Source organism: Aegilops tauschii, chromosome 4 (genome assembly GCF_002575655.3).
Source record: "Aegilops tauschii subsp. strangulata cultivar AL8/78 chromosome 4, Aet v6.0, whole genome shotgun sequence".
Classification (NCBI taxonomy): domain Eukaryota; kingdom Viridiplantae; phylum Streptophyta; class Magnoliopsida; order Poales; family Poaceae; genus Aegilops; species Aegilops tauschii.
The window spans coordinates 493,599,143-493,622,188 of record NC_053038.3 but is presented as its reverse complement, the minus strand read 5'-3'; the positions used below and the strand labels follow the sequence as shown (position 1 = coordinate 493,622,188).

The window sequence follows — 23,046 nt, the reverse complement described above, 5'->3', positions numbered from 1 at the left end:
AGAAGGCCAAGCACTCGGCCGCCGCGGCGAAAAACACGGCAGCCGCCGCGTAGGCCGCCATGTTCCAGAAGGCCCCCAAGCAGCCTCCGATGGTGTCGGCGTAAGTCTTCAACCTTTCTTGTGTCTTCTTTCATTCTTTTTGTCTTAACGACTCCTTCTGAGTCTTCTTTCTACTTTTTTCTCTTGAGCAGGGCCCCGCTCTCTCTGGAGCAGTCAACCTCTGCCTCCGTTGTCAGGACGGCGGAGGGCTCCGCCAACAACCGCCGTATAGTCCCAGCCGCCGATCTCCGGGAGGCGCAGGAACGGAATGCACGGGAGGTGCGGGAGGAGAAGGGAAGCCGCCGCCAAGAAGGCGGAGGCCGACAAGGCGGCGCAAGCGGACGCGGACGCTGCGGCCAAGGCCCAAGCCGATGCCGCGGCGAAGATGCAGGCCGAGGACGCAGCGCGCCGCGGAACCCCGCTGCTCGTCACCCCCCTGCGCTCTGCGCCACCAGCGCCAGAGTTCTCGGCGCCGAATGGGGGAGCCGGCGACGAGCAGCCGATCAAGGAGAGGGAGGGCAGCGACGCCGTCCTGCCGGAGATGGAGGTGCCTCCGCGACCGCTGACTGCGGATGCATAGGGCAGCCAGCCGGCTGCCCCATTGGGGCCGTCAGCCGGAGGCAAACTGGTAATGGGTTCAGCTCCCACGACTCGTCCTCAGTGCGCCGCTGTGCGGAAAAAGCGGCGTCGGCACCGAGGCCGGTGGAGGTTGGGAGCGCCAGCTCGTCGGCTCCAGAAGCCGAAGCCACCAGCACTGCGCCGACGGAGTGGATGCATGGAGGCGGGACGAGCACCTTGATCAAGGCGGCACAAGATGTCCAGGCCGACTTCAGGGCCGAAGCCGCCGCCCTCTCGCAGTGTATGAAGGCGTTTGTGAAGACGCGAGCCACCGTTCGGGTACGCAACTCGTCTCTTGTTTTTTATTCTTGTGATCTTCGGTGGGGGCACGTCAGCGCACCCACTGGGTGTAGTCCCCGAGTTCCGGGCCGGCTGCTGAGCAGGCGGCCTGGAACTTCATAGTGGGCTCTAAGATTCTGACTTTCTTCTCTTTCTGTTGCTTCGTTGTAGGATTACCACAACATCCGCGCGGCTTCCTTCAATGCCAACATCCGGGAGCTGGACCGAAGGACTGCTGACTTGACGGAAAGCCGGAGTGAGCACTCTATCTTCTTTTCTCCGCGGGGGCGCACCCGCGGGCTGTAGTCCCCGAGATGCGAGTCGACTACTGAGCAGTCGGGTCGGATCTTCCGGTAATCACTTTTCCTTTTTCTTGATTTTTTTGATATCTTTCTTTTCTTGCTCTTGCAGAGACCAACGCCGTCTTGCAGCAGCAACTGGGCGAAGCCAACACTGCACTGTGTGCCAAGGAGGATGAGTGCAACAAGGCGGCCCAAGAGCGCGACCGCCTAGCCAAGGAACTGAAGGACCAGGCAGAGCTTCACAAGGCGGCCCTGAAGCAGGAGGCAGACAACGAAACCAAGCTGCTAGCTGGGTTTGACACCGAGCGCTCGGGCTGGGCCGAGACGAGGGCGGCGCTGACTTTCGGCTATGCCGAGATTGAAGACATAGTCGATGGTGAGCTTCCTTCTCTTCTCTCAACTGCCGGCTGTCGAGCCAGTCGGCTTCTGGCTTCTGATTTCTGACTTATCGCTCTGCTTGCGCAGACTTCTTTCCTGGCAACTCCGTCGCCGCCAATCAGGCTATTGAGGCTCGTCGCGAGGAACAAAGGGCGGAAGGCGCGGAGATTGCTACCGATGCCCCTCGGTCCCTTAGCGAGCAGCTCCTTAGCATTCAAGCTCGCCTCCAGCCAGCCAGCCGGATGCTCCGCCGGCTACAGCGTGCCGGGGCTCAAGCGATCTCCGCCCTCTGGCCGGACATGCAAGCCCCGCTCACCCCCAGTCGGACTGCCGACTGGTTGGAAGTGGCCGCCGGCCGTCTTGAGGCATGGAAGGGCTCCGCAGCGCGAGCAGGGGCGAAGCGGGCCTTGGAGTTTGCCAAGCGTGGTACCCTGGGCTGGATCTAGCCCAGCTGACCACGTTCCGGCAAGAAGCCAGCGCCGAGTTGGTGGCGGTGGAGCGTGACCTCCAAATTCGCGCGTCGGTGATTGCCGAGTATACCAACACCGGTATCTTCGTCCCTGAGCTGAACGAAAACGGCGTCGAGGCGCCGCCTGAGTGGTTCGGGCTGAACCCGGATGATGGTGAAGATTCAACAGAAGTCATCGACTCCAGTGACGAAGGGGAAGGCGAGGAAGACGAGGATGATGAAGACGGCGCGCGGGAGGTCGGAGCGGACGGCCAGCCTCAGCACGACCGCGCCTCCAGCAACAAGCCGCGTGCAAGCACGCCGACTATCGCTGAGAACCGCCAGGCCAAGACTCGCCAGCCGACCACTCCACCAGCCGGCGCCCCCGACTCCACCAACCTGCCGGACTCGCCCGCTGCTCCCTTGGTCTAGGCTGCCGACTTATCGTAGCTTTTCCTTCTTAGTAGCCTTCTCAGCAAACTTTTGTTAATTTTGCACAATTCCACCCACGGGGTGTATCCAAACTATGTTGAATGTTGGCCGAGGGCCTTTTGCTATGTAAATTATTTTTCGCACAAGCTGTGCTTTTACCGAGTTCCGACTTCACTTGCTTTTTGTTCCTTGGATTTTCCTTTGCCGCCCTCCCTTGGTTGGCTTCTTGCCAGCCAAACAGCCGCTCTGCGGACTGCTGCCTGGTCAAGTACTTCACCGTTTTGGGAGGGCAAGTACTTTAGCTGGTTGGAGTGTTGCAAGCTAAGTAGGAAGCCGGTAGGCCGGCTGCTCGGCAGCCGATCGGTGAGGCGAGAGGCCGGCTTGTTCTATGTCAGAGTTTTTGGTCCTTAGCCATTTTTCATGTGAGCACCGTTTCTTGCTCTTAACTCTTGCCAGGCGAACAGCCGCTCTGCGAGCTGCAGCTTGTGGCAAGAGAAGGCTTTGGTGTTGCACATTACTTGTCCGACTGCAGGAAACACCGACATAGTACGAGGCGGCAAGCCCCCGGGCCGACTAGTCGAACACGGTTCAGGCGAAAGAATGAAATAACACATTTCATAGGCATAATACTTATCATATAGATAAAAGGGGCAGTCCCCGAGTGCTCCTCGAGGATCCCGAAGTCTTCGTACTTAATACAAAAGGTAGCATGGTACATACTGCATCAACTATAAAATCTTCGAAGGAGATTCGCATTCCATGGGCGCTCTGTTTCCTTCCCGGAGTCGTCCCTCTTGCGCGCCCTGGGCTTCTGGCATCGACAGGTAGTAGGAGTCATTGCCCAAGGCTTTGCTGATGATGAAAGGGCCTTCCCAAGGGGCTGAGAGCTTGTGCTGGCCGGCTGTTCGCTGGATCAGCCGGAGCACAAGCTCTCCCTCTTGGAAGGATCTTGGCTTGACCTTCCGACTGTGGTAGCGGTGTAGGCTTTACTGGTAGATGGTGGACCAACTGAGTGCCAACAGCCGGCCTTCTTCCAGCAGATCGACGTCGTCTTCTCGTGCTTCCTTTGCTTCCACCTCGGTGTACATGGTGACGCAAGGTGAGTCGAACTCAATGTCAGTTGGGATGACAGCCTCGGCACCGTACATGAGGAATAATGGTGTGAAGCCGGTTGACTTGTTTGGAGTGGTGCGCAGACTCCAGAGGACGGCCGGCAGCTCGTCGAGCCACCAGCTGGCCGAACGCTCCAGAGGCTCGTCCAGTCAGGGCTTTATTCCGGATAGAATGAGGCCATTTGCGCGCTCAACCTGGCCGTTTGACTGTGGGTGGGCAACGGACGCTAAGTCCAGTCGGATGCCCTGTGTCGCACAGAAACGGGCCAAGGCGCCTTTGGCAAAATTTGTGCCATTGTCGGTGATGATGCTGTGGGGTACTCCGTACCGAGTGGTGTATCTGCGATGAAAGTCAAGGCAGTCGGACCGTTTAACTTCTTGATTGGCTTTGCTTCTATCCACTTTGTGAATTTGTCCACGGCGACAAGCAGGTGAGTCATGCCGCCGCGTGTTGTTTTGAACGACCCCACCATGTCCAGTCCCCAGACGGCAAAGGGCCAGGCTAGGGGAATGGTCTTCAGTGCAGAAGCCGACAAATGTTGCTTGGAGCTAAATTTCTGGCATCCCTTACACTTCTTGACCAAGTCTTTGGCATCTTCCAGAGCAGTCGGCCAGAAAAAACCATGGCGAAAAGCTTTGGCCACAAGTGATCTTGAGGCCGCGTGGTGACCACACTCGCCCTGATGGACATCTTTGAGGATTGCTTGGCCTTTCTCCGGCTCCACGCAGCGCTAGTATACACCAGTGACACTGCGCCTCACGAGTTCTCTGTTGACGATGGTGTATGATGCTGCTCGACGTTGCACCTGTCGGGCTGAGATCTCATCGGCACGCAGCTTTTTGTTCACCAGAAACTTGAGGATGGGCTGAGCCCATGAAGGTGCTGTGATTTCTTCCACTGTTAGCACTGCTACTTGCATTGGGGTGGCTGGGTTGGGAGGTGGCGGGCTGGAGTCGGCTACCGCCTGCTGTGCTGTTGGAGTCCCCGAGCCGCTTGCTGAAGTCCCCGGGCCGACTGCTGGAGTCCCATGGCCGGTTTCTGAAGTCCCCGGGCCGGGTTCGACTGCTGCAGTCCCCGAGCTGCCTGCCGAAGTCCCCAGGCTGACTGCTGCGACCTTTGAGTCTGATCTGACTGTTTCAGGCGCAGCCGGCACGAAGATAGAATCCGATTCTGGCGAGGGCTTGATGGACGGCTTGAGGAGGCGCTGGAGGGATACGCCGGCTGGTATGGCTTGTCGGGTGGAGCCGATTCGTGCCAAGGCATCTACTTGCTCGTTGTCGTTTCTTGGCACATGGAGGAACTCTCACCCTTCAAAGTAGCCGCTGATTTGCTGGACGAGGAAGCGATAGCTTGCCATGTTTGCATCCTTGGCATCCCAGTCACCAGACGACTATTGGATCACCGAGTCAGAGTCACCATAGCACAGAATCCGGCGAATGTCCAGCTCTTTGGCAAGCCGGAGTCCGTGTACAAGTGCCTCGTACTCGGCCACATTGTTGGAGGCAGCAAAATGAATTTGCAATGTGTATCTGAGGTTGTCGCCTTTGGGAGAGATGAGGACAATGCCGGCTCCCAAGCCGGTGCGCATCTTCGAACCATCAAAGTGCATCCGCCAATGAGTGGAGTCCGGTGCTGGCGGCAGGTACTGGGTCTCGGCCCGGTCGACGAGGAAGTCGGCCAGCGCTTGGGACTTGATGGTGGTGCGAGGCTGGTAGAAGATGGTGTAGGGGGCCAAGTCGATGGCCGATTTGGCCACTCGGCCTGAAGCATCTTGGCTGCCTATGATCTCGGCAAGTGGAGCAGTACAAACAACTGTAATGGGGTGCTCTTGAAAATATGGCTTTAACTTCTTGGCGGTGAAATGCACGCCATAGCACATCTTCTGATAGTGAGGGTAGTTTTGCTTGGAAGCCGACAATACTTCACTCAAGTAATATACCGGTCTCTGGACCGGCAAAACTTTGCCGTCTTCCTTGCACTCTACCACAATGACCGTGCTGACCACCCGGCTGGTGGCTGTGATGTAGAGGAGCATGGGCTCCTTAGCAGTCGGCGCGGCCAAGACAGGCGGCGTGGTCAACATCTTCTTGAGCTGGAGAAAAGCCTCATCCGCCTTGTCATTCCACTCCAAGTGAGTGGTTTTCTTTAGGAGTTGGTACAGGGGAAGGGCCTTCTCGCCTAGCCGGCTGATGGATGCCAAGCAGCCGGTGTACTTCTGGACGTCTCTCAGTCGGGCAGGCTTCTTCATCGTCTCGATGGCCTTGATCTTCACAGGGTTGCACTCAATGCCGCGTTCTAAGACCAGGAAACCAAGGAGCTGGCCGGCTGGTACTCCGAACACGCACTTCTCTGGGTTGAGCTTGATCTGAAATCGGCGCAGATTTTCAAAGGTCTCCTTCAGATCTTCTAGGAGGGTGCCACGCTTCTCTGTCTTCACCACAACATCATCTACATAGACGTGGGCGTTTCTGTCGAGCTGCTTGAGGAGGCACTTCTGCATGCAATGCTGAAATGTGGCGCCGGCATTCCTCAAGCCAAACGTCACTGTCAGGTAACAGAAGGCTCTGAATGGTGTGATGAAAGAGGTCTTCAGCCTATCAGCCGGGTCTAACTTGATCTGGTGGTAACCTGAATATGCATCCAAAAAACTCAACAGCTTGCATCCGGCTGTGGAGTCTATCACTTGATCTATCTGTGGCAAGGCAAACGGATCTTTGGGGCAAGCTTTGTTCAGGCTGGTGTAGTCAATACACATGCGCCACTTGTTGTTCTTCTTCAGTACAAGGACTGGATTGGCCAGCCAGTCCGGTTAGAACACTTCCATAATGAAGTCGGCTGCTAGGAGTCGGGCTATCTCTTCACCAACAATTCTTCTCTTTTCTTCCGACAGGCGGCGGAGGGGTTGCTTGACCGGCTTGATGTTAGGTCGGACGTGTAGCTTGTGCTTGGCAAGATCCGTCGGAACACCCGGCATGTCCTTAGGAGACCATGCAAAGATGTCCCGATTCTCACGGAGGAAATCGACGAGCTCGCTTTCCTATTTGTTGTCAAGGTTTGCACCTATGACAGCGTACCTCTCCGGGTGCTCTAGGTCCAGTGGTATCTTCTTTGTCTCCTTGGTCGGCTTGAAGGATCCTTCAGCTTCCGACTCCTTGGGATCAGGGGACATGTCCGGCTGCTTGCCGGCCATGGCCACCACTCGGTCAAGGAGCCGTTTCTCAGCAGCGATCACAAGGGACTCAGCCAGCCGGCTGCTAGCAACTGCGCAGGTGGACGACTTCTTGTAATCTCCGGAGATGGTAATAACCCCCTTGGTGCTTGGCATCTTCATCTTGAGGTATGCATAGTGCGGCACCGCCATGAACTTGGCCAAGGCAGGTCGGCCAAGCAACGCATGGTAGGGGCTCTCAAGGTCTTCAAACCAGACGGGCTCTCGGCGGAAATGATCTTTGTCTCCAAAGAGGACATCTATCTTGATCTTGCCGATTGGTGAGTGAGACAGGCCTGGAACTATGCCGTGGAAGACAGTCCGACTGGGCAGGAGGTGCTTCGGTTTGATGTTCAACTTCTCCATGGTATCACGGTACAAGATGTTGATGCTGCTGCCGCCATCTATCAGGACTCGGGAGAAACGAGCTGCTCTTCTATCTGTATTAAAGGTGGCATCCAACACCAGAGCGTAAGAACCCGGAGAAGGCATCACTTCCGGGTGGTCGGCTCGGCTCCTATTGATCGGCTTTTCTGACCAGTGCATGAACTATGGGCCTTCAGTAGCTACTGCATTCACTTCTCGGGATTGCTGACGTCGGTTGCACCTGTTGTCGGCCACACTGGTGAAGACGACGTAGGCCCCTTGCTCTTCTGGGTACTCATCTTGAATAGCGGCGACTGGCCGGACCGCCTGCTGCGGGGGAGGAGGCGGCGGCGGGCCGGCCAGTAGAGGAGGCAGCAATCCTTTGCCCTTGGCAATTCGGGTGAGTCAGTGACACTTCCGAGTGGTGTGGTTGGACGGCTTCGCGCCACTGTGAAACTTGCAGGGTGCATCAAGAATTTGCTCATAGGAGAAGGCGGGCAACCAATTTGGCTTGCCGCCCTTCTGACGCTTGGGAGCGGGCTGGCCTTTCAGCTGCTGGTCTGCGACTGTCGCCACCTGCCGGCTGGTGGAAGCCAGCTGTGGTGCTTTGCGCTTGTTGTCGCTCTGCTGCTGCCGCCGACTGGTGTCACCAGCCGGAGTCCGGGGAGCTTGAGGAGCCGCTTTGTCGGATGCATCAACTTGAATCTCCGTCTTCATGAAGGAGTCGGCCGTGGCATACTTGTCTGCTATGATTAGCAGTTCGTCGAGGGTTGTCGGCTCGTCGCAGAGGAGTCGGTGTTTGAGCAGGGTGCCTTCTCTGCACCCGACGGTGAAGTATTCGATGGCCTGCACCTCGTGCACGCCCTCGCAAGAGTTGCGTAGCTCGGCCCAACGCGTGAGGAAGTCGCGAGTTGATTCATTGAGGCCTTGGACGCACAAGGAGAGTTGGCGAGGCTTGGGCGGCCGCTTGTAAGTGCTGGTGAAGTTGCGGACGAAGGCTTCAGTGAAATCTACCCAGCTATTGATGCTGCGGGGCTTCAGGCTGTTCAGCCATGTCCGGGCGGTGCCCTGGAGCATGAGCGAGACATACTTCACGGCAACGCGCTTGTTACCGTTTGCTATGCTGACGGCCGTGGAGTAGTCGACCAGCCAGTCCTCCGGCTTCACGGAGCCGGTGTACTTGGGCGTATCTCTTGGGAGCGTGAAGCCTTTAGGAAATGGCTCGTCGCGGATGCGGGGGCCGAAGCAAGGTGGGCCCAGCGTGTCTTCTTCTTCTAGCGCCAGGGATCGGTTGAGGCGGTCGATCCGGTGGCGGGCATCGCTCTCCCCGACTCCTTCTCGGCGACCAAGGTGGTCGCCGAGTGTCGGGTGGTCAACAGGCGGGGGAGGTGCGCCTCTCCCTGCGGGGAGGAGGGGGAGGCGGACAGTCGTCCCGTCGTTCCACTGCCCTTGGGGGGCCGTCTTGGTCGCGCTCGATGGTGATGCGGGTCCGACTGCGGCTGGCAGCCGGCTCCTTGTCTCTTCTGTCGCGGACGCCACCAGTCGGCATCCAGGATGTCGCGCCTTGATCTCGGCGGGGAGGCGGGTTGTCGTTCCGCCGGTTGGGTGCTTCGGTGCGGCAGCCGGCTTCTTGTTGCCCAGCAGCCGCGTCAATGAGCCGTTGGACGCGCTCCGTCATGTGGCGACGCTCGTCACCCTCGAGTTTGTCCAGCTCGTCTGCTGCTGCCTGGGCAGCTCGTATGTTCTCTGCAGGCGTGGCGTAGACGGGGCGGTCTGCCCCAAACATGCTGGCAATAGCCGCGCCGTGCTGCCGGACCGTGCCGATGCGGTTGGGCTCGCCAGGAGCCGGCGTGCCGCCAACAGCGCGGTCCATCTTGCGCTGGTAAGCCTCTAAGAGGCGTCTCATGCTAGCTAGCTTCTTGGCGCTTTCGACGAGCTGGACGCGGCGCGCCTCCAGCGTCTCGGCGTCGGCGTCTTCCGCAATGGGTGCAGACAGGTCTCATAACGCTGCTTCGAGCGGGCCTTGGGCGCCGCCGCCAGAGGTTCCATCGTGGCTGATGACGAGCACCTCCATGACGGTGCTGGCGCTGGTGTCGGCGCAAGGGAGAGGATCGTCGATGACCACCACGTTGGTGGGGAACGCATCAAGCCACGCCGTGTCGGAGTCAACGAGCCTCAGGTCGGTGGAGCCAACCGACTCCAAGTCAACGGCCGGCTCATTGGCGATGTGAAGCTGGTCGAGGAGGCTGACGATGTGGCTCTCAGGTCAGCTGTGCCTACGTCGGATGCAGGCTCATCGAAGAGGCGGACCTCGCCAACAAGGTCGGCGAGGCAGCTCGCTGCGCAGGCGACCTCCGCGCCATGCAGCGCAGTCGGCGCAAACGCCGTCTGGCGTGCCGGGCTGGCTGCGCTCACGGGGGAGGAAGAGGGTTCCCGTTCATAACAGATCTCCAGACGACGGTGCACCTAGCCCCACGGTGGGCGCCAAATGTCGGGGTTTTGGTGCGCAGACTCTTAGGAGGGGGGAGGGCCGCCTGCTGGATGCCGACCTCCCTCCCTGGCCGACTGGCCAGACTTGCTGCCTTCTGGTCTCTGACTGACCAGTAGGGCCCGCCACCCGCGGGCCGTACCGACAGCCCGTCGTGGGGGCATGGCCCCTCTGACTTGGTTGATGTCACGGGCGGAGAGGCTACAGTGCCGCGCCGTGCCGGGGATCTCCGGCTTGTACGGCGCACTGTAACCACGACTACCCTGGATTTGGGGGTGGCAGGCTTCACTGTTACCACACCCCGTCTCGTCACTTTTATGGGGTGCAGACTTTGAGGGCGCCTGAGGCCGCCTGCTAGGAGCCGGCCTCCCTAGAGGCCGCCTGCTAGGAGGCGGCCCACTTCATGGCCATCTTCTTGGGTCCTCCGCCTTCTGGCAGCCGCCGTCTGACTAATCCTGGATGGTCTTGTTTTTTTTTCTATAGACCAAGTACCTTTTTTTGAGAAATTTCCAATCTATTCATCTTCAAACATGGTAGTACAAAGAACAACAGAGGTAATAAAAATTACAACCATGTCTGTGGACCACCTAGTGACGACTACAAGCACTGGAGCGAGCCGAAGGCGCGCAACCGTCATCGCCCCTCCCTCACCGGAGCCGAGCAAACCTTGTTATAGTAGCCAGTCGGGAAGTCGTTGTGCTAAAGCCCCATAAGACCAGCGCATCAGAATAGCAATCGTCGCGGATGAAGAAAGTCGTAGATCAGAAGAATCAAACCTGTAAACACCTAAACGAAGACTAGATTCAAATCTTTTTGATAGGGGGGTATTTGCGTCTTTGCACTCAAACGGAGGCGGTTGCATCATTGTGTGTGACATGTCCCAGGCCATCTTAGGAGTAGTAGGCAACCACGGTCCCCCCGACGTCGACGTGACGTCCCAGGCGACCCTGCAGCGTGCACCGGTTGCGGTGTCCCCAACGTAGGAGACCTCACGCGGATCATGGCGGAGGGCTGCGGCCACGTTGCGTCCCCGATGGCAGCAGCCGACGGAGACAGATCCCGGCCGCCCGGGGAGCCCGGTCGATGTAGACGGGCATCCTGGGGTTCGCCGCACGGCCGCGCGCATGGCGGTGTCGGGCGCGCGCGAGTCGCTGGGTCTTCAATGACGGGCGAACCCGGACTGAGACCGCTGGAGTCGTAGACGAACGACGGCCGCACGCATATATATATGGCGGAATCTGTAGCGACGGCAAACCTGTAGCACATGGCGGGGCCATGGGACGAACTGTTCGACGCCATCTACAGGTCGCCCCTCTGGTGGCTAACGGTCAGCAGCTCCACTCCCGCACGTCTCCAACAACTTGGCACAGGTCATGCGCCTCGTGCGCTTCGCACGTCCTCACATGCAGGACTGCCGTTGTACTCTCCTTCTCCTCCCTCTGTACTGCTGTTGTAACACTATATAAGCCCATCGAGGCCATCAATACAGAGTGTGAGAGAGTTACAGAACCTAACTTGGTATCAGAGCATTGGGCTGGGCAAACCCCGTTTTTGCCCCTGTACGCATGCGGTGGAAATTAGCGGGTGGCACTACTGGCACGGCGCGCGGCGGGAGCGTGGGTGCGACGGGCGTGCGGGCAGTGGGGGAGGCGGTAGTACGTGCATGGGAGGGGCTGTGGTGGCGTGCATGGGAGCCGGGCGAAGCAGGCGCATGCATTGGTGGTGCATGGGAGGGTGGGCCCGGGGTTGGCGCGGGAGGCGGCATGGGAGGGGGCGAAGCGGTCGCGGTGGGGCTCGCAGGGGCGGATCCCGATGGGGATTGCGGGGCGAGGACTGGGGAAGGGGATCCCGAGGTGCAGGCGGATCGGGAGGGGCAGGTGGATCGGGTGGAGTCCGAGGAAGGGGATCCCGAGGTGCGAGCGGGCGGGAGCTGATTGGGTGGAGCGACAGCACGCGTTTCGGGGAAGATTTGCGGCCCGAGATCGTGTGCGGCCGGGCGACGTGCGGGCTGCGGTGTGGCTGGAGTAGGAGAGTAGGGAAAAAACGTTTTCATCAAACGTGACATGTCTGGAAATTATAACTTTGCGTGATTCTAAATCCAGGCACCGATACCCCTTGTGTTCCAAGGGATACCCGAGGAAAACACAACGTGAGGAGCAAGAGGCAAGTTTGTGAGGGCTAGTGGCAATTGTGTTCGGAAAGCAAAGACACCCGAAGACGTGCATGTGGTCGTACGTAGGGTGTTTACCGAGGAGACGAAAGTAAGGGGTGTCGGAGGCGATGGCAGTGGAGGGCCGGCGGTTGAGGATGTAGGTTGCGGTGTGAAGGGCCTCAACCCAGAAAGCGGGAGGTAGTGTGGCGTGTATGAGGAGGACTCGAAGGATGTCATTGGTTGTACAGAGGAGGCGTTCGGCTTTTCCATTTTGCGGTGATGTATGCGGGCAGTAGAGGCGAAGAGAGGCACCGTAGCGGGAGAAGAGGTCGCGGAGGGATGTGGTAAGAAATTCGCTGCCGTTATCGCATTGCATACACTGGATAGGGACATGAAATTGTGTGAGGACGTACGCGTGGAAGCGATGAAGGATATCTACGGTATCGGACTTGTGGCGTAAAGGAAAAGTCCAAAAGTAGTGGGAGTAATCATCTAGAATCACAAGGTAATATTGGAACCCCGAGAAGCTACAAACAGGAGAAGTCCATAAATCACAGTGTATGAGCTGAAACGGTGCTGTAGTAAATGAGTTTGAATGGGAAAAAGGCAGCCGTGGCTGCTTGCCTAATTGGCATGCCGTACATAAGGTAGTATGGGGCACGCCTTTATTACATGTTGGAAGAAAAAAACGAGCTAAAGTGGAGATGGTCTTGTCACTAGGATGCCCCAAGCGCCGGTGCCACACGTCGCTGCCCACCACCGTGAGAAGAGCTTGCACGCCGGAGTTGGTGAAGAATGGATAGAGGTCTCCATGGCTATTGGACCTCATGATGATCTTGCGGGTAGCTAGGTCCTTCACGGTAAAACCAAACGGGTCAAATTCTATACTGCATGAATTGTCAATGGTAAAGCGACGTACAGAGATGAGGTTTTGGATGACAGTAGGGGAGACAAGTACATCGTTGAGAGAGAAGGAAGATATTTTGGTGGAGCCGACGGCCGTCACGGGTAAGCGAGAACCGTTACCAACTAAGATGCTCGAAGAATGACGCAAAGATGGAGAAAAACACTGAGAGAGGGAGTCGGCCATACCGGTCACGTGGGAAGAGGCGCCGGTGTCAAGAATCCAGTCCTGACTGTCGCCGGCGTTCTGCTGCGTCGACAGGTTCTGCAGAGCCGCGTACAGCTGATGGTATTGTTCCCACGTCGGGCCGGCAGACGACGGCGCGTGCACCGCCGGGTAGGCCTGCTGGGGTGGCGGTGGACGAGGGCCCAAGACGCCTGCGGCGTTCGGCGCGGCCCAGGGCGCGCGAGGCTGGGGCGGGCCGTGAAGAAGAGCGCCGTACGGGGCGAAGTAACCGTGGAGCGGCGCGTTGGCGACGGGAGCGGGTGCAGGCACGCCGCGCCCGGACGGGGCATTGCCAGGGGAAGAAGAGCCGCGTCCGCGGCCACGACCGCGCCCGCGGCCACGCCCGCGCCCGCCGGTGTCGCGATCTGTGGCGGGAGGAGTGGCGCCTTTGCCCCGGTCGGTGGAGGTGCCCGAGGATCCCGAGCCGGAGCCGTTGGTGAGGGCGGTGGCGGTGGCCTCCGGGCGGCCGTCGAGGCGAGCGCGTTCGTTGGCGGAGATTTCCTCCATCAGCAGCCGGGAGCGGGCCTGCACGAACGTCGGGAAGGGCGTCTGCATGGGAAGCAGAGTCGCCATGATCCGGAACTTGTTGTTGAGGCCGCGGATGAGCTGAAGGGTCAGCGTGCGGTCGGTGACGCGCTCGCCGACGTCACCGAGGTCCGTGGCGAGGGACTTGAGACGCCGACAGTACTCAGCGATGGAGAAATCCCCCTGGACGAGGTTGCGGAATTCCGCGCCGAGGATCACCGCGCGGCCGGCTTGATTGTCGCGGAAGAGAAGGTGTAGCTGCTGCCAGATGTCGAAGGCGGTGCTGTTCGGCAAGGCGACCACATCCAGGAGCTCATCGGCGACGACGCCGTGGAACTAGAGGACGATGGACAGGTCATCGTTGCGCCACACGGCGCTTTGGAGGAGCGGCTCGGCAGGGACGTCGAGGTGGTGCTGCACTTGATATTTGCAACAAACGACGTAAAAGATCTGGCGCCATTTAGAGTAGTTACCCGATTCGAGCTCGAGCCGGTGCTGGAAGAAGTGGTTGATGGAGGGCGGCAGGCCGGTCGCAGCGGTGGAGGAGCCGACATCGGGCACGTCGGGACGGAGAGCCAGGGCGCTGCCGGAGCCGCCGGGCGCGAGCGGCTGGACGGGGACGCTCCCCGCAGTGCGGAGAGCAGCCGCCGGAGTCGGGGGAGGAGGGGCGGCCTCGGGTACGGCCTGTTTGCCGCGGAGAACGTCGGGGGCGAGGCGCGCCGCGCGGGGCGCGGCCGGTGGAGCAGGGGTCGCCAAGGGCGTAGGAGGAGGAGCTGCGGCCAGAGGGAAGGGGGCGAAGGGGTTGTTCGCCGACGAGTCGAGGTCGTCACCGGAGCGCGTGCGGCAAAGGAACCGATGCATGGCGGAAGCGAAGGGATAGGATCGGTTGCGTCTGATACCCTCGCCGACACCCTAACTCGAACGACGGCCGCGCGCGTAGCGGAGTCGGCAGGGGCGGCGAACCCGGAGCACCTGGCGAGGATACGCTCGCATGGGGCGCATGGGGTGGCGACACCACCCCGTCAACGACGATACAGGCAAGCGGCGACTTGATCAGCGACAGGTTACTCGGTTGAAGATGCGGGCATGGACACATATCATATGCCAGATGCCCACACGCCTCGGTAGCATAAGCATGCACCATGGAAGAAAAGGAAAGAAAAATGACACTACATTTAGTGTATAGGAACTTGCATCATCTTTCTTCAGAAGATCCAGCATGTGTCACTTGAATCGAATGAAACTGAAAATAGGAACTAATTTAAGCTCATAACATGCTCCGCTAACCTAATCGCCCGACGCGACAAGCTTACCACCAGAATCGGAATGTAAAAAGCACAGATGACGGTCTACCACTCTTCATCTTTGAATCAACATTACATGGTGTCCTTACGCACCACAAACCCCTAACTCAAAAAAGTCAGGATCAAAATATCGTTATGATCGTTACATAGCACCGGCTCGCGAAAACGCCGGCAAGAATAAACAGCTCGCTACTGGTCAAAAATTACGCTCACAAAGGCACACATATCTATGGAAACAAGAGTTCTTTTATCCCTTTTCCATTATTGAAAAAATGTATGGTATGCTTTGGACTATGTAAGGTATGTCCCACAGGACTTACGCCGCGGCCAACTTCATCTCCTGCTGGTCCTCGAGATTCAGAACATCGAGCAGCTTTGGCCAAGATTCAGGGATTCCTCCGGGTAAATCGAACTCGAGAACCTTTCCCTGCTTCTGGTAGAAATCCTCCACAGGTTGACTCTGAAAAGACAAAATGCTACTTGTGAATACAGTTCCATCAAGTATGCAACAATGTAGCGCTACTGATGCTGCTCGGCACATTAACAGAGTGCAAGAACCGTATGCTTCAGGAACTAAATTAAACTAGCTGGAGTAAACAGCAAGGAGTTATGTAGCAAGAGTGGAAAAGCAGAGTGCAATACCATTTCATTGTAGATCCGTAGGCGGTTTCTAACAACCTCTTCGGTGTCGTCGTCTCGAGTAAGAAGCTTCGACATGCAGTTATTGGGGGGTAACAATGGTGACATGTAGATCGGTGGTAGCCCATTTTCGGCCTTGACATCAATGCAGGCCAAATTGAAGTTCTTACCACATTGGCCACAAATCCGTCTACCAAGGCACTTCTGTACTATGATATCTTCTCTCAACTTCAGATTAACCACCATATCAATGTCTGTAACTCCGTCAAGAATTTCCTGAGCAAGGCATATGGAAGAAAAACATTGTTAGTTTGGAACATCATGATTAAGTAAACAACCATCAAAGAGAATCTGATAGCAGCTTTTGCTTGACACAGCCAGTTAATCAAAGCGTTATATATCAGCAAGCTGAGCAGAAAGTACTCACACAATCACACCTCTAAATAAAGATTTTTAGATATATTGTATTGCACTTCTGTATAATCAAGTGAGCAGGAAAATAATTAATTGACATAGATGGAATTCAATCACCAAGTTCATTCTACCAGTAGGAATAAACAAAGCAGAAATGACTCGTGATATGCAAAATGATCCTCACCGCTTGGTTTACGGTGCGTGGAAAACCGTCAAGAATAAACCCTGATTCGCCTTTCTCTTCTCCTTTCTTAAGCCGTTTAGATAAGAGATTGATGATAATTTCATCAGAAACCAGCTTTCCTTGATTAACAATTTCCTTAAGCTGCAAGAAAAACCAACCATGTCATTTCCAAAGGAAAAAAAGGATAATCAGATAAAGGGCAGAGCTAATATAGCACGATCATGCAGCTCCCATGTCAATACACGGTAGAAAAAAATCCGTTGCATGCATCATTACCATTAATTAAATATGAACGGTACATTGATAGTTCGTAAGCAATTTAGCTATGGACTCTAGGGAGAGTAACAGGATAAGTATCCCTTTATACTTCCTGTCTATCCAGGATTGGAAGTATCAGAAAATCTTCTATTGAATAGCTCGCTAAACTTTTCCAATTGGAAGTATTAGCTATGGACGAGCAACAGGATAAGTATCTCTTTATTCTTCCCGTCTATCCAGGATTGGAAGTATTAGAAAATCTTCTAGTGGCTCGCTACACTTTCCAAATTGGAAGTATTATTGGAAGTATTAGCAAAAGTTTTAGTGAATAGCCAGCTACACATTCCCAATTGGAATAAAATAGCCGAAGGAGTTGGTGTCTATGAATTCTAAAAGAAAAAATCACTATTGTTTGGCTTTTTCGTTCTCAATCCACATATCTATAATAGATGCAAAATTCCTACCAAATTATGATCTCGGGTCTGCAACGGAGACGGAATGGATCGCAATAGCTCACTGAATTTAGATGGCATATCATGTCCAACTCGAGCTCAAATTCGCACATCACCGTAATGCTCTGTACAAAACTAAAATCTTTACCCCTGGATCTAAATCTAGGTCAAGTAAATGGCCGACCGAAAACCATTTCAGGGCGGATCACGTAGAGGCAGACCACGCACCATGACTAGGCACACCTCTACGGATCTGCGGTCTATACACCTCAGCAGAAACGAGCCGCAGATCCCAATTCAGAGATCCAGATCGGGATCTGGAAAACGGCGGAGAGGGAAATGGGGGGAGGGACGCTCACCTGCACGGCGTCCGGGCCGGTGGAGGCGAGCTCGTCGCGGACGAGGTCGCCGGTGGCGATGTGGGGCACGCCGAGGAGGCGGGAGAGGCGGCTGGCGTAGGTGCCCTTGCCGACGCCGGGGCAGCCCAGGAAGACCCACTGCACGTTCCTCTCGTGCGCCGGCCGGCGCCTCCTCTCGGCCCCCGCGAACGGGAAGGCCGGCGCCGCCGCGGGTGCCTGCCCGGGCGCCAGCGACGTCGCCATGCGCCTCCTGCCCGCCGCGGCGACGGACGAGGAGCGGAGCAGGCGCTGTACGGCCGCCATGGTGAGGCAGGCGCGTGGCGGGGACGGAGGCGCGGGGTTTTAGGGTTCGGTGGCCCCTCGCCGTTTCCTCCGCCGGGTATTTGTACGCGCGCGCGGCGGCTTCGCGAGCACAGATGCGACGAGGGTGGGGAGGGGGGCTGGGAGGAGAAGACGATGCCGGGCTGAGGCGAGGGAGGGCGTGGCGCGGGTCCAGTGCCAACGCGTGCGCCGGCCCTACCTGACGGTGTCTGTGGTCCTCTGGACCGGCTGCATGCGTGGCGCACGCGAGGTTAAAGCTGTTCGTGCCGAACGGCAGTAGAGTAGTACGGTTTCACCGTCCGATTCGAATCTGGATGTTTGTGCCGATGCGAATCTGGATGCCGGAGAATATCCTTTCTCAGCATCTACTGGACCCAATTTCATCCCTAACGTCCTTAACATCCGGTGGACAAAAGAAATGATTCAACCGGATCTCACACTTGATCCATATACACCCGCTGACCGGCACCTCTCAAATCGGCGATATAAGGGCGGCCGGACTCCAGGTGATAGCGGTCCCACTCCCACCTGCAGCCACCCGAAACTCCTTCCAGGTTAAGACAGAGGCATCCAAATTTTAGTCCCACCTCACTGCGCGAGACGGACGCCGACCGGCTTAAATCGGCACGCCGGCGGATAACTACAAGCTTCTCTCTTGTTGCATAGGACGATCAATTCTCGTTGTGTGAACGAGGTAGCTTTGACACTAGATTGCATTTCGTCAACCGATGGTTGTTCATCGAGTGTTAAGTTCATCTCGTTCATATACGGTGATAGTCGTACTACTATCAAAGAGATTTTTAAATTGTTCATCAAATTATTATTTTTGGCCTAGACACTTGCCCCGTTCGTAACATTGTGATTCAAAAAGAGCTGTGCGAACATCAGTGTTCCGTTTGTGAAGATGATAGACCATGACTATTAATCTTCTCTGTAATCGGCATAAAAATAATAGTGATAGTGCATCTCCTTAACAAAGGATGCATTGATGACTGAAGTTTATCACTTCTGGACGACTCGGCTATTTAAGTCGGTCGACTAGCTCCTCACGCGGTGAGGTGGGACTAAACATCCAAACCTGCCTGCCCAATACCGATGTGAAAATCTTAGTATGAGCATTTTATTATTCGGTGTTTTTCGACAGCCCCGCCGACCCAACATCCGCAGCTTCCAAAATGATCGACGTGCATATGTTTGCATGTATTAGCTGTTTTGAAAATAGGGTTTGTGTTTGCAAATGGTAAAAATTTGAGGCCCGCCCGGCCATTGTCTGCGGGTGCGTCCGCTGACGTTTGAGGGCTCAAATTTACAGGCTGCAGCTGTAGATGCTCTCACAGGGCCAACTTGAGTTATCACGGCTCATTTTCTCTCTTCCTATCGAGAGTCGCCACTTCTTCCCCCTTCTTTTTGACATTTTTCCTAAAAGGCATAGCTTTCCCTATACCCCACGTCCCCCTCCCCCCCGCGTGCGCTCTACACGCGCCCCTGCAGCCTTAGACCATGCTATCTCTACTCTATTGCTACTTGCCGGTAGCCATGTCGAGGGAAACACTCTTAAATCGGTGTAAAACATTGTGGATCAACGACGTGGGACCAAAAAGGACGGAGAAGCATTAGTCTTAATCATAATAGACATGGGTCGGTTGCGTCACCTCCCGCTCCGACGCGCATTCCCTTCAGCCCTTCGCTGTTGCATGAGTCTTCAAGGAGGGGAGCGACGGAGCCGTTCCGATGCGCAACCCCTGTGCTCTTCCTTCAGCCCTTCGCTGTTGCATGAATCTTGCGGTGCTCGATCCCAGTGACAGTAAGGGAAACGACACGTATTGTATTGTTGCCATCGAGGATAAAAATACGGGGTTTATATCATATTGCTTGAGTTTACCCCTCTACATCATGTCATATTGCTTAAAGCGTTACTCCGTTCTTATGAACTTAATACTCTAGATGCATGCTGGATAGCGGTCGATGTGTGGAGTAATAGTAGTAGATGCAGGCAGGAGTCGGTCTACTTGTCGCGGATGTGATGCCTATATACATGATCATACCTAGATATTCTCATAACTATGCTCAATTCTATCAATTGCTCGACAATAATTTGTTCACCCACCGTAATATTTATGCTATCTTGAGAGAAGCCACTAGTGAAACCTATGGCCCCCGGGTCTATCTTCCATCATATTAATCTCCCAACAACTAGCAATTTCTATTACCGTTTATTTTGCTTTCTTTACTTTTAGTCTTTATCATAAAAATACCAAAAAAATTATCTTATCTTCTCTATCAGATCTCACTTTTGCAAGTGGCCGTGAAGGGATTGACAACCCCTTTATCGCGTTGGTTGCAAGGTTCTTATTTGTTTGTGTAGGTGCGAGGGACTTGCGTGTGGCCTCCTACTGGATTGATACCTTGGTTCTCAAAAATTGAGGGAAATACTTACGCTACTTTGCTGCATCACCCTTTCCTCTTCAAGGGAAAACTAACGCTGTGCTCAAGAGGTAGCAAGAAGGATTTCTGGCGCCGTTGCTGGGGAGTCTACGCACAAGTCAAGACATACCAAGTACCCATCACAAACTCTTATCCCTCGCATTACATTATTTGCCATTTGCCTCTCGTTTTCCTCTCCCCGACTTCACCCTTGCCGTTTTATTTGCCCTCTTTTCCGTTCGCCTCTTTTTTGCTTGCCTCTTGTTGCTTGTTGCCCCTATGGCCCTGCCTAGATTTGGTGATCTTCACCTTAAAAGACAGGAAGAGATTGAAAGCAATGTCCGAAGTTTTATGACTTTACAATTTGAGCACAATAATTTCTTTAGAAACGAGCTTAAGGAACAAAAAGGCTTTATGGAATACATGAATAAAGAGCTTAGTGGTATGTCTAAGGAATTTTATGGTTTGAAATCTCAGATTGTTCATCTTGAAAAATTAATAGCTGAAATCTCGGATAAGCAGGCCACCTTAGTTAATAAGATGGCCGCTAAACCGGAAAAATTTTAGGAGAATAAAGATCAAGATCTAAAAGTTATTGATGTGTCCCCTATTAAATCTTTGTTTTGCAATATGAATCTTGATAATGATGGTACTGGAGATGAGTCAACTTTAGTTAAAAGGCGTCCCAATAATTCGGAGTTTTTAGATCTTGATGCAAAAATTGGTAAAAGTGGGATTGAAGAGGTCAAAACTTTAGATAGCATTGAACCCGCTATCTTGGATTTCAAGGAGTTTAATTATGATAATTGTTCTTTAATAGATTGTATTTCCTTGTCGCAATCCGTGCTAAATTCTCCGCATGCTTATAGTCAAAATAAAGCTTTTACTAAACATATCGTTGATGCTTTGATGCAATCTTATGACCAAAAACTTGAGTTGGAAGTTTCTATCCTTAGAAAACTTTATGATGAGTGGGAACCTACAATTAAAATTAAAATTAAAGATCATGAATGCTATGCTTTGTGTGATTTGGGTGCTAGCGTTTCCACGATTCCAAAAACTTTGTGTGATTTGCTAGGTTTCCGTGAATTTGATGATTGCTCTTTAAACTTGCACCTTGCGGATTCCACTATCAAGAAACCTATGGGAAGAATTAACAATTTTCTTATTGTTGCAAATAGGAATTATGTTCCCGTAGATTTTATTGTTCTTGATATAGATTGCAATCCTTCATGTCCTATTATTCTTGGTAGACCTTTCCTTAGAACGATTGGTGCAATTATTGATATGAAGGAAGTGAATATTAGATTCCAATTTCCGTTAAGGAAAGGCATGGAACACTTCCCTAGAAAGATGATTAAATTACCTTATGAATCCATTATGGGAGCCACTTATGGGTTGCCTACCAAAGATGGCAATACCTAGATCAATCCTTGTTTTTATGCCTAGCTAGGGCGTTAAACGATAGCGCGTGTTGGGAGGCAACCCAATTTTATTTTTGTTTCTTTCTTTTTGGTTCTGTTTAATAATAAATAATTCATCTAGCCTCTGGTTAGATGTGGTTTTGTGTTTTAATTAGTGTTTGTGCCAAGTAAAACCGTTAGGACAACCTAACGTGATAGTTATTTGATCTTGCTGCAAAAAACAGAACTTTGCGCGCACGAGATTAGTTTTCATAAATCACAGAAATGTTCTTTTCAGTTGATTCTTTTTGCAGTAGATCAATAAACAAATCAGCGGGCAGAAACGAGCAGAAACGAGCCGCGAATCCCAATCACAGATCCAGATCGGGATCTGGAAATCAGCGGGGAGGGAAATGGGGGAGAGGGACTCACCTGCACAGCATCGGGCCCGGTGGAGGCGAGCTCGTCGCGGACGAGGTCACCGGTGGCGATGTGGGGCACGCCGAGGAGGCGGGAGAGGCGGCTGGCGTAGGTGCCCTTGCCGATGCCGGGGCAGCCCAGGAAGACCCACTGCACGTTCCTCTCGTGCGCCGGCCGGCGCCTCCTCTCCGCCCCCGCGAACGGGAAGGCCGGCGCCGCCGCGGGCGCCTGCCCGGGCGCCAGCGACGTCGCCATGCGCCTCCTGCCCGCCGCGGCGACGGAGGAGGAGCGGAGCAGGCGCTGTACGGCCGCCATGGTGAGGCAGGCGCGTGGCGGAGACGGAGGCGTGGGGTTTTAGGGTTCGGTGGCCCCTCGCCGTTTCCTCCGCCGGGTATTTGTACGCGCGCGCAGCGGCTTCGCGAGCACAGATGCGACGAGGATGGGGAGGGAGGCGGGGGGTGGGGGAGAAGACGATGCCGGGCTGAGGCGAGGGAGACGTGGCGCGGGTCCAGTGCCAACGCGTGCACCGGCCCTACCTGTCGGTGTCCGTGGTCCTCTGGAACGGGTGCATGCGTGGCGCGCGCGAGGTTAAAGTTGTTCGTGCCGAACGGCAGTAGTAGTACGGTCTCACCGTCCGATTCGAATCTGGACGCCGGAGAATATCCTTTCTCAGCATCTACCGGACCCTGTTTCCTCCGTAAACGTCTTCAACGTCCGCCCGGTCAAAAAATGTTGATCAATCGGACCTCACACTTAGTTCCTATACGTCCGTGACCGGCACCCCTTAAATCGGCATCGAATGTAGGGATGATATAAGGGTGATCAAATGCGACCAGACTCCAGGTCATAGTGGTCCGACCAGCAGCCATCCGAAACTCCTTCCTGGTCAAGACAGAGGCATCTAAGGGCGTGTTCGGATCCTCTCCAGCTTCACAAAACTCCACGGATTCAACTTCTCCTCCTCGCTTCTAGCTTCAGGTAGCGATTCCAGGAGCGTTCTGGAGATCGGCAACTTCTTCCGCAGCTGCAGCCCAGTTGAGAGGGCTATGGCAATGTTAGGCGTAGGTTGGCCGGCTAGATGCAGCGCAATTAGGAGGGGCTAGCCGTTCGACCGAGGATTCACGTAACGATTCGAGAGGTTCTGTTTCTTTTCGAGAGGAGGCATCGAAACGGTATCCTGAAGGAAATATGCCCTAGAGGCAATAATAAAGTTGTTATTTATATTTGCTTATATCATGATAAATGTTTATTATTCATGCTAGAATTGTATTAACCAGAAACTTAGTACATGTGTGAATACATAGACAAAACAGAGTGTCCCTAGTAGCCTCTACTTGACTAGCTCGTTAATCAAAGATGGTTAAGGTTCCTAGCCATAGACATGTGTTGTC

The 23,046-nt window shown here is 54.8% G+C and overlaps 2 protein-coding genes across 2 annotated transcripts; both read right to left on the bottom strand.

Annotated features, from left to right (window-relative positions):
- Window positions 1-14,806: 14,806 nt before the first annotated feature.
- On the bottom strand, window positions 14,807-17,655 carry LOC109750374 (probable adenylate kinase 1, chloroplastic). Its single transcript, XM_020309338.4, has 4 exons — window positions 17,088-17,655; window positions 16,019-16,159; window positions 15,424-15,696; window positions 14,807-15,241 (listed from the first exon to the last, which is right to left on the bottom strand). The coding sequence occupies exons 1-4, from the start codon at window positions 17,388-17,390 to the stop codon at window positions 15,098-15,100; spliced, it is 861 nt and encodes a 286-aa protein (XP_020164927.1). The 5' UTR covers window positions 17,391-17,655; the 3' UTR covers window positions 14,807-15,097.
- Window positions 17,656-18,472: 817 nt separating this feature from the next.
- Window positions 18,473-22,088, bottom strand: LOC109750354 (probable adenylate kinase 1, chloroplastic). The gene is made up of 2 exons (XM_020309321.4): window positions 21,668-22,088; window positions 18,473-18,490 (listed from the first exon to the last, which is right to left on the bottom strand). Exons 1-2 carry the CDS (start codon window positions 21,968-21,970, stop codon window positions 18,473-18,475), a joined length of 321 nt encoding a protein of 106 aa, XP_020164910.1. The 5' UTR covers window positions 21,971-22,088.
- Window positions 22,089-23,046: the final 958 nt, after the last annotated feature.

Excerpts from the sequence above, each read along its gene's own strand:
- LOC109750354 (XM_020309321.4), bottom strand. The coding sequence starts at position 21,970 with ATGGCGGCCGTACAGCGCCTGCTCCGCTCCTCCTCCGTCGCCGCGGCG.
- LOC109750374 (XM_020309338.4), bottom strand. The coding sequence starts at position 17,390 with ATGGCGGCCGTACAGCGCCTGCTCCGCTCCTCGTCCGTCGCCGCGGCG. Across the intron at positions 16,160-17,087 it reads CCGGCCCGGACGCCGTGCAG|CTTAAGGAAATTGTTAATCA; the intron begins GTGAGCGTCCCT and ends TTTTTCTTGCAG. Across the intron at positions 15,697-16,018 it reads CACGCACCGTAAACCAAGCG|GAAATTCTTGACGGAGTTAC; the intron begins GTGAGGATCATT and ends TGCCTTGCTCAG.